This window comes from Larus michahellis, chromosome 7 (assembly GCF_964199755.1).
Source record: "Larus michahellis chromosome 7, bLarMic1.1, whole genome shotgun sequence".
NCBI lineage: Eukaryota > Metazoa > Chordata > Aves > Charadriiformes > Laridae > Larus > Larus michahellis.
Window position 1 is genome coordinate 9,776,241 of NC_133902.1, and position 10,645 is coordinate 9,786,885.

General features: G+C 45.2%; 1 protein-coding gene across 17 annotated transcripts; it reads right to left on the reverse strand.

Moving 5' to 3' along the window:
- Positions 1-958: 958 nt before the first annotated feature.
- XAF1 (XIAP associated factor 1) lies at positions 959-10,334 on the reverse strand. Of its 17 annotated transcripts, XM_074594527.1 has the most exons (10): positions 9,985-10,322; positions 8,785-8,851; positions 6,503-6,638; positions 5,681-5,757; positions 5,440-5,496; positions 4,356-4,608; positions 3,486-3,553; positions 2,853-3,203; positions 2,292-2,361; positions 959-1,362 (listed from the first exon to the last, which is right to left on the reverse strand). In XM_074594527.1, exons 4-10 carry the CDS (start codon positions 5,738-5,740, stop codon positions 1,334-1,336), a joined length of 888 nt encoding a protein of 295 aa, XP_074450628.1. In that variant the 5' UTR covers positions 5,741-5,757; positions 6,503-6,638; positions 8,785-8,851; positions 9,985-10,322; the 3' UTR covers positions 959-1,333. The 17 variants fall into 17 exon arrangements, with proteins under 17 accessions (XP_074450628.1, XP_074450625.1, XP_074450618.1 ...); XM_074594524.1 differs by lacking the exon at positions 5,681-5,757 and having other exon boundaries at positions 4,419-4,608; positions 9,985-10,334; XM_074594517.1 differs by lacking the exon at positions 5,681-5,757 and having other exon boundaries at positions 9,985-10,334.
- Between the last annotated feature and the right edge of the window lie 311 nt (positions 10,335-10,645).

Consider the following 10,645-nt stretch of genomic DNA (forward strand, 5'->3'; position numbering starts at 1 on the left):
GGTCTGAGAGTTCCAGCTTTGCTGGAACCTGTACAGACCCCAAAATACACAATGGAATGAGCTTGTGCTTGTGTGGAAGTCCATTGCTGTGATGTGTATCAAAGGATAATATGAATACTAAACTATGTGAAAGTCTAATGAGTGCACAATAAAAGAGGGTATATTTACGCATAGAGGCTTTAAGAGACATGTTTTCCCAGCCCTTTCCTCTGCCCCCAAATACAGAAAATTCTGTTTCATAGCACCATGTTCAACGTTCGACCTCCTCACCAGAAGTTCAGAACAACTTATTAAAAGCTTTAAATAAAGCTCAGTGAGAGTCCTGTCTTGGATTGTGTTTGAAAATCCCGTCTTCGATGCGGTCAGAGAAACCCCGCAAGCTTTCAAATGCAATTCACTAGACACTGATCAGCAAAGCACCTGGGCCCGAGGGAGTGAAGTTATGCACTCATGGCCTTTGAGTAGCAGAGTTCCAGATTCAGATTAACGAGGCCTGAATGTAGGAAAAGCTGTTGATTGTTACAGTCTCCATGCTGCAGAGGTTAAGGGAGCCTCAGAAGTCACTTAATGCTTGTCAGGCTGCACGACCAGCCGCTGTCCCACTCACAATGCTGGCACTAGCCCAGTGGTTACAAGGCTGGACATATGGCCAGCTGGCCAGCTGGCCAAGCTGGCCAGCTTCTTGGAACATCTGCTGGTGCACTTCAGCGCAGTCCTGCCCATATAGATATGCCTACGATATGCATAAATGAGCCCGGGCCCTTGCTGAGTCACTGAGAGCGTTTTTGAACTCAGCCTGACTTCACATCCTATGCGCACAAATGATGCCGATATCAACAAGTTGGGATCTGAGAAGTAAGACATTACTCAAATTACAGGTCAGCATATGTACAGGAGTTCCACATCAGCTTGTAAGACTGAACGCTGCTAAAGGTGGATGAGAGGAAAATGGCACCTTGTAGTAAAACTGTTAACACGTTTTAGCTTTTATTGATGTTAAGATGGCAAGAAGCAAAGGCTGCTTCACAAATGTTCACAAACATTAGCATAAAGCATCCACTCACTCTTCATGCCTAACTTTTCCACCACGGGGTTCTATCAGTTTCCATTTGTGTATCAGAAGATGGACACCCTCCCTAGACGAAGATGTTTGTGCTAGCCCTAGGTTCAGTGGTTCACTGAAGTGCAGAAGAGCAGGATTTAATGGATTTTTTTGTTCTCAATCCAGAGTAGCAAGTCACTTTTGTTTGTCGATAAACCTATTGCACTTTCAGTGCCTTTTGCTAAAGCTGAGCTGAAGCTTCAATCTGAAGACATGCCTCTATTTCCAGATTTAATCATCAGCGCTGTAGAAAGAGTATTCTGTAAAACAAAGCCCAGTTATGAGTGATTTTAAAGTTTTGGTTTTACGGCCTTCCTACATCATCACTCAGTTGAACAATATAAAAAAATCACAGTGCAATCAAATAATCCATGTAATTACCATGTACTTACTTTTATTTCAAGACTAGCATCCTGTAATTCAAAACTAGATAAACCCCCTATTTCTCACTTTGGTGCTTTCTCTCTTTAATTTACCAGGAGAGGAAAGTTTTACAAGGAGAAGTAATACCGCATTTACTGAACCAAGCAGAAAAAGGACAGACTGAGAACAACTGCTTTCAGTTTCACTTAATTAATTGGACTGAGAGGAAACAATACTGCTTAGGAACTGAAAAGCAGAGGGGGATGTTAGCAAAGAGAGAAGTGTTAAGATTCACAGCCTGTCTGGGACAGGGTAAGGAAAGAGACTTACTGACTGCCTATGGATCAGTGCGAGCTCATCCGGAGGTATTGTCTGGCATCAGTGTATCAATGCTTCTACTGAATATGCAATTTTTACTATGGAGAAAAAAATTGACTTCTTGTCTTCTGAAACTATTCTTTAAGTCTCCATTCCGTTTTGGAGCAGACAGACCTGGGACAGAACATCTGTTCTGTGAAATCTTTTGTGCTGATTGCTGCTTACAGTAGGGAAGGTACTGCACTGTTCAGAGTACCATAATTTGAGAGGCATAACACGTTACTCTGAGTCAAGAGAGTGAAAGCGTAGTGGCTCTGAAGCAATGCTTGCTTAAGGCAACCTCATGGGAAACCACTGTGCGTTGGAATCTAAAGAGCTTTGTGATATTCTGAGTATTAGGTTTCCGAGACACACTTCCTCTGCAAAATATCCCATTCTTCCTATTAACCCAATGTAGAATAATCCTTAATGATGAATTCTATTCTAAATTTCTGAAATTCTGCAGTACCTTTTTCTCCATGACTTGATTTTTGTTTCATCCTAGCATTTTTCAAAGATGTCACACGCAGACATTTGATCTATAAAAATAAGTAACAGTCATATTAGAGGATAATTTAACATTATATTCAACATGCAATCATATTCAGTAGGGAGGAAACTGGGTCCCTTTGTTGGGATGGAACATTATTTAGAGCTACATCTCTGATGCAGCTAGTCATACTATTTGCTTAGCAGGAACAATATCAAGCCTTCAGCAAATAAGGACAGTTGCTGAAGACTTTCCAGGATTGGAGCTTAAAATTAATGGCTTGAGTCATGGTAATTATTTTCCTAAAACTCAGGCAGACTGTAGGCAATGGATCTTGTTTGTGTAGATATAAGCACAAATAGTCAATGGAATTAACAAATTCCACGCTTCATAGAGAGAGTGTACCTATGACCAGCATTTCAAGAAGCTGTGGAATCCAGAAATGGGCACGGGGACGCCAGGCAGAGTAGAGGTAAGTAGTGACTCTGTGGGTATGGCCCTTTGCATGTAGGAGGCAGAGTTCAACATGTCACTTCTCACCTCATGTTTCCGAAGGGTTGGAAGCGGCAGAAGAATGTTGCAATGGGCACAGGTCACCAGCATGTCAAAAGACTGGGTGTCTTTAAGATCCTGAGATGATGTGGAAAGTCTGCCTCTTGTGGGAGAGGGAAAGCCAATGTTTTTCTTTTTTGCAGGTTTAAGCAAGGTTTTGGAGGTCAATGGCTGGTCCCTTTCTTTCCCTTTGGGACGGACATCTCTCCACACTGTTGCTTTCTCAGAGCAGGAGGAGGGAACCAGGGAGGAAGAAGATGGTGGTGGATCACTGCTGAGTTTTGAAGTTGATTGGCCAGCAAGAACTGTTGTCAGCTTATGGGCTGCACCGCATTGATTCTGTTAAAAGAGAGCATGCAAAACGAGGTGAAGATTGGCATTACACCCACCTCTGCGGTCTATTGGGATGTGGGACAGAGGTGAGTCATGGTGGGACAGAGTGAGGGACAACTGACACCACCTCACAGTGATGCTTCAGCTGAATACATTGTATCGTGAAACTATAGTTTGAAGACCCAAGACACACTGCCCTTTCTTATCTAATATATAGCTTTTCAGAGAAATAACCTGGCTGGAAATTAAGCACAGGCCATTTTCTTGTTTAGTTTCAAATGTGCTTACCAGATGTTGGGAGTACTGGTCATCTGGGAATGACTTATTGCACTTCTGACAAAAATTGCCACCAGTACCTTCAGAAGGAAAAAGAAATGGAGAGAAACACAGTACTGACACTAGTCATCTAGACAGGCTGCTCAGATCCACTTATAGTCACCAGTTCTAGAGAAACACAGAATGCTGATTCCGCTGGCCAAAAAGGAATTAGCGCTATGACTACATTTTGCTTTTGTCACCGCTCCAAACCAATCCACCATTCCTTCTCGCAAACTTCAGGATATTTGAAGTTCCCCTCCAGTCCCATGTTTTGCGGCTCAAGATGTTTCATTCCTACCCTGACCTAGATAATTCTGTTGCCAGGGGGTTTTGCTCTTTATAGTTTATTTTGCCAACTGCTGCCAACCTACTGATGCCTGTTCTTTTCTGGAATCATTGACAGAATTCATGAATTTTTTTGTTGTAGCATACTCTGGCCAATACCTTAGGCCTAATAAAGCTGCTCTCAACTTCAAGAAATCAAAGCATGCATCGTTGTCTTTTATATAAGAAGTAGGAAGAAATTCTAAATCATATTTTCTCCTGTGCAACAAATGGAAAAAGGAAGACATTCCACTTATCTTCTGACAGAAGAAATTTTACTTCTAGGATATAAGGGAAGCATAAAACAATATGGCCTATCAGCTACCAGTCAGTGGAACCTCTCTGGCCTTACAACAACCAGCATAATAGATAGCAACACTTGGCCCTTTCACAGTGATTGGTTAAACAGCAATCCCCTCCAGTCTGGACTACTGAGAATTGTAGAGAAGAACAGAGAATTTTCACTGAGATTTAACAGAGCTGACCCACTCCATGACAATGAGGAATTCTGCTTACCAGTGGGGCAAATAGATGTTGCATTAGTGGATGCTTCACTGGTTTGAAAGTTCACATCCTTACCATAGGACAGACGGCTGTTCTGACAAATATCTTTGTGTTTGTTCTGGTCTTTGTACATGATGTATTTGTTACACTCCCAACACCGCTCTGTTCGGCTGGCACAGGTGTTCAGGTGTTCCTGCAGCTTGTTGAAGGGCATTTCAAGCTCACAGATCTTGCATTTCATTGCTCGTTCATGGCATTCCTTGGTCTGCACGTGAATAGAGGAAATTATTGCAAATTTTCTGTCAATACTAAAAGAGGGCATTGGGTGAGAGCAATGAGTGAATGTTGAAGAATGCTCTCCTGAAGCGGTACCGAATACAGGCTTAGCTGTGTTAGGAGTTCACCTATCACCTAGGCTATCTTTAATTTAGGATGATTGAGGCAATATAAGGCAAAACAGGAAACAACAGCAGTGAAGATGTTCTGTATCAGTACACGTCAGCAACACAGCACAAGCTCACCTAGAAAATTCCAAAAAATTCAGCTACTACCACCAGGGGAAAGCCTGCAGTGTCTTCACTGCTTTGGTTCCTTGAAAGGGTTAGACTACAGCTAGCATGGACAGTTTTCTCTCATTTCCCAGCCCCTGCCAATTCTTTTGCGTATGTCCTCCTTGGCTGTTTCCTTGGCCTTGCACTCATGTAGTTCCCATGCAAGGCTGAGATGACTCTCACTTTGTATAACGACTCCTCTGGAAAAGCAGGTAATATGAGTGCGGGGGCAGGACAGAAATGTCTTTGAGAAGCCCTCAGAGAACATCAGCTTGAGGTGCCAAAGATGAGAAACTAATAGATTATCTCCTGGAACAGACTGTCCCGTCACAACTGGATGAGCAACCACCACAGGATATACTTATTTACAAGGGGGAAAAAGTATGCCAACACACTGCAACTGTTGAGAGGTTTAAGTTTCTTCATGGTCCAGGACAGGAGTCAGGGATTTACATGTTTTTGCTTTTGAACCCATTAATGTGACTCTTGGTGGCTGGTCAAAGGGATCAGCCTAGAAGATAAAAAGTACTGCACTCCATATGTACCTCGTGATGCTCCAACTGGTACTGCTGCATGCTTTGGTGACAATGATGACATCTGACCTGCAAGAAAAACATACAGCAGTTCACTGGGAGCACAGGAGGATGGTTAGTGCTTTCATATGTCAATACGGCTTCAGGTTGCTGGCATGTCATTTTCATCCCAATCATCGACAAGCTGTTGGTGAATTCTTGTTTCTTTGTTAGGCCTGAGCTGTGTTGATGAGATTTGGAGGAAAACAGGTACCTGCTGATTCTGCAGGAAGCTGTCATTCTGTGCAGGCATCCAGTTCTCAAAGGTGCCCATGTGAAATGAAAAGTGTGCTGTGAAATAAAAAGTGTGTATTCAAAATTTTGAATGAGGTTTAACTTCAAAGTATAGGTCTGATATTCAACTAGTCTAAGTTATAATAGCCCTTCTGAAAACATAGGAGGTATGCAAGTTTTCTGTAGGTTTGCCATAAGAGCTACTCGTGTGTTCTGTTAAGTAACTGAAATCAATGGAATTGCTAAAACAATAAAAGTAGTAAAACAGGATAAAAAGTCATGCCTGTGTATTCATGCTTCAACATAGTACCTTCAGCTACGGGGTTCTTAATGCTATACTAAAAATGCTATTACCTCACTATATGAAGAGCTGATAAATTTACTCTGCCAGTTCAGCTTTGTTAAAAAGGTGCATTGATGTCATAGCTTTGTACAAGCAAGGTTTATGTCAGACTGTCTGTCTTCCTCTAATCAAATCATTTAACTTGCATGCTCTAGCTAATTCACAAGCACTAGGAGCATGTATCCACACTTGATCTGTAGTTTGTATTTCTGGGGAAACTGAGATACCACAGTGGTTCTGTCCACTCCTCTATGGGAAGCTGAAAAAAGTCCTTGAACAGTGTAAATATCACTTAGCAACAACTAAAAACAATAGGTATTATCACATTCCTTTCACAGCAATCACCAGAAAGAAAATTAACTCTTCCCCAGATGAAACCAAGACAACATATTACTTCAGCACTGGCAGAGCTTTTTGCTATTTGCAAGAAAACCCCGAAGAACGCGTAGCATTCCTCACCTGCTTGTGTGCTTCTGTTTGATGGTCCTTCATATCCTTTCGGGCAACTGGTTCATCACATTCCGGACAGAGGGTGAGAAACCGCAAGCAGTGGGCCTCATGGACAGAGAAATTGGCAGCAGACACATCTCGTTTACTACAGAGCACAAAAATGGGAAAGAGAGAAGAGTAAAGGAACTGGTGTGGTGGGCTGATCCTGGCCAGTAGCGGGGCACCCACACAGCTGCTCACTCACCACGACACACACAGTGGGATGGGGTGGGGGGAGGATGGGAAGAATGGAAGTGAGAAAATTTGTAGGTTGAGATAAAGACAGTTTAATACTTGAAGGAAAGAGGGAGAGGGGGAAAAACAAGTGAGGCAAACGACATCACTCACCACCTCTCAGAGGCATGCCTATGCCCAACCAGTCTTTGAACAATAGCCACCTTGCAAGCAAAAAAAAAAACCCCAAACCTGATCCCACTGTTTTTCCTCTAATGCAGTTTTTATCCCTGAGCATGAGGTTATACAGTATGGAATATCTCTTTGGTCAGTTTGGGTCAGCTCTCTCAGCTGTGTCCTCTCCCAAACTCTTGCTCAGACCCAGCGTGCTCACTGGGGAGGGAGGCAGAGCGGGGAAAAGGAGAAAACCTTGACACTCTGCAAGGACTGTTCAGTGAAAGCCAAAACATTGGTGTGTTATCAACAGTGTTATCAACACTGTTTCAGCCACAAATACAACACACAGCACCACAGGGGCTGCTATGAAGAAAATTAACTCCATCCCAGCCAGACCCAGTACAACTGGTTACAATTCAACTAGTTTGTCCCTAAAAACTAGAAATAACTATTTGGCTTTCCAGTTCATCTTAACGAGACATTTAAAGCTTGGCTTGCGTTACTCATTCTGCAACCCTGATCCCATGGGACCTCTTTTAGGATGTCTGCCTCACTGCCCTCACTTCGGGCTCAGAGACTGTAGTGCGCCAGGCAACAGGAGGTGAGGTGTCATTTCAAAGCCTTTACTGAAGTGGGCCCAGGACCCTGTGGCAGGAGGTGTTGATGCATGACACAAGAGTGATGGTTCTTAGGACACGGCAGCTGGAGGTAAGCCCATGCAACCTTTCTGGCCTACAAGAGTAGGAAGTCTGCCTGAAAGGACATGTACAGTGTCAGCTCTGCTGCTTTGAGGAGACGTGTGAGGCAGAACAGCTGATGCCATATGGGCATTCTGCTCTAGTTTTGTTCCAAACTCTGACATCATGTCTGGGCCAAGAACCAGTCTGCCCAACATATCTGCTGGTTGCTCAGTGTGGAGGGAACAGCCAGGACGAGGTCACATAAATTACAAACAGACCAGCACCAAGACAGAGCAGCCACAGCAGTGAACTCTTCTAATTTTCTTAGAGAAGGTAAGTTGCTTCAAGGAAATTTGCTTTAGACACGAGGAGAAGCTTTTCATGACCATGATGGATAAGCAATGGAAGGGATTTCCTGCGGAAATATGTCATCTTTGTCACCAGAGTTTTTAAGAATTGGGTAGAGGCATCTATCAAAAGTTTTAGGCCAAGTAGGTCTGCGAAGTCGTCTGATCAGTGTGCAGCAACTGCTTTATTCAAAGCATCCCCTAAAGCCTTTTAGAACGTAATGCACAGGCTCTCTTTGTGCAAGACTATGCACTGGTTTTTGTGACCAAATAAAATTGAGGCTAAGCTCATGTTTAATGTTTCTAAGTTTGACTCCTTTTTTTTTTAATTGCAGTGTTTCATAGTCTTTGTTCATATAATTTGCCCAATGGCCTCACTACTAGTTGAGACACACCAAGCTATGCTACCCTCATGGCCCCTTTCAGCCTTCTATACTATGAGAGATGGCCAATTGCCCTGAAAAAATGAATATTTTATCACTTAACTGCAAGTGTCGCAACAGAAAGAAACATCAGCCACCTGGGAAAACCGCGGCAGCTGCTGGGTTTGTCATGGTCCATGCACTGACTCCTCCGCCAGATACTGCAAAACTACCCACCGGGGTATTACGTAAAATGAGAACATGCAGCATGGGAGAGGCCTACGGAAGAAACCTCTCCACAGCAAAGTAGCAAGAAAGCAGCAACCTGGAAATGTGAAAATGCATACAAAATATTTTTGTTTACTACTCAATGGCTAGCATAGACCAGTCCTGCCGTATGATTCTTCCTCTTCTCCCCCTGTTACAGGAGACCTAGATAACATTAAGGAAAATGCTAGAAAACTCTTGAAATTCCCACTTTGTAGGGGTAGCGAGAGAGAAAGATCTCTTACCAATTTTTGCAGAACCTGCTCTCTTCTGTCATGATTTTTCTTTTTATTCTGATGGATATCCTTTCTTCTAAGAGCAAAGAGGGGAAAAAAAACCGAAACTGAAAGCCTCTGTTGCAGTAACTCCACCCCAAACAGCTTCTTAGCCAAAAATTATTTAAAGGAGAAACAGCAGCACTGCCAGGCAAGTATTAGGTTTTAGGGCGAGTTCCACATACAGATTAGTTTGCTAGTCCTTAGAGGAACTCCGGGGTGTCAGTTTCCTTCTTTCCCAAATAATCCACCGGAGCTGCCTGTGGCTGCCCACCGCAGGACTGGCTGAGCTGGGCAGCCACTGAGCCCCATGCAGCCACTCGCCCCCTCTCCCCCGGCTGGGATGGGGAGAGAATCAGAAGGGTTAAAAGTGAGAAAACTCTAAAGACAGCTTAAGAGGTAAAGTGAAAGCCATGCATGAAAGCAAAGCAAAGCAAGGATTTCGTTCCCTGCATCCCATCACAGGCAGGTGTTCAGCCATCCCCAGGAACGCTGGGCTCCATCAGGCGCAATGGTGACTTGGGAAGACAAATACTATCACTCTGAACGTCTCCCCCTTCCCCCCCAGCTGCACATACCGAGTACGATGCCCCATGTTATGGGATGTCCGTTGGGTCAGTTGGGGTCGGCTGTCCGGGCTGTGTCCCCTCTCAGTGCCCTGCCCACCCCCAGCCCGGCGCTGGCGGGGACGCCAGGTGCAGAAAGGCCTTGACACTGTGCAAGCGCTGCCCAGCAATAACGGAAACACCCCGGTGCTATCAACACAGTTTCCAGCACAAATCCAAAACGCAGCCCCATACCAGCTACTATGAAGAAATTTACCTCTATCCCAGTCTAAAGCAGCGCACCTGGTGGACTCTGTCCCACAACACCCTGTCACGTCTGCCCTCTCCTGCCACTGCAGCCGCCCCAAGGCACCGCGCAAGCCAAGGCTCCCCGAGGAGGGAGGCAGCAGGCGGCATCAGGCCTCAGGGATGCCAGAGGCAGCGGGACACTCTCTTCGCCACTGCCTCCCCGAGAGGGCCAAAGGGAGCCCTCCGGCCACCATCTCTCCTTGCGCCTGGGGCAGCGATGGCTGTGGGGAGCCCTTGGGGCCCATTGCCCCATTCTGCCCAGCACCTCTGCACGGCGGAACCCGCAGGGAACATGGCAGCCCTGGTATGAACTCACCTTTGATGGTATTTTACTGACAACCATAACACTGCGGTCTCCGGTCGCAGTCTGGCAGGAGCCAGCAGAAGGTAGGGGAAACCCCTCGACCCCTGGGCAGCCCCTCGTTGCAGTCCAAAGCCCGAGGGCTGCCCGTGGGCAGCAGGCTCAGCTGGTGCCCACCCGGCCACAGCCCTTGCCAGCCTAATGTCACCACGGCCATTGTTCCGTCAGCCCGTCTCCAGGCGCTGGTGGCAGCGAGCAGGGAGGGCAGGGGCTCACTGCAGCCCCTCCACCCAGAGCGGTGCGCACAGTAAGTGTCCGGCCTCACAAACCCACCGCAGCCTCCCCGCTGTCCCACTCGGACTAACACAGCTAGTGGGGAGAGACCTGGGAATAATGAGTGTTTATCTGGATTTTGTAACACAAATTATGTAATGAAGCAGAGAAAGGCTTTTCAACAAATATGTTAATGAGATGGCAGCTAAGGGAGAGGTTACAGAGTTGCCAATTCTGAATCAAATTTTTTAATGTGATTGTCTTTTCAGGTTTTTTTTTTTTGATTTGTAGTCATTAGCCCGCACAGCATTTGAATGTGCTTTAGGGCTTCACGCAAACCGTACGGGAAATACCAATTCTAGGTCAAGAAAGCCTGATCAGCAACACACATTGACTGAGAAAA

Excerpts from the sequence above, each read along its gene's own strand:
- XAF1 (XM_074594512.1), bottom strand. The coding sequence starts at position 8,471 with ATGGACCATGACAAACCCAGCAGCTGCCGCGGTTTTCCCAG. Across the intron at positions 6,639-8,430 it reads AGCTGCCGCGGTTTTCCCAG|TAAACGAGATGTGTCTGCTG; the intron begins GTGGCTGATGTT and ends TGTGCTCTGTAG. Across the intron at positions 3,204-3,485 it reads ACCAGTACTCCCAACATCTG|AATCAATGCGGTGCAGCCCA; the intron begins GTAAGCACATTT and ends CTCTTTTAACAG.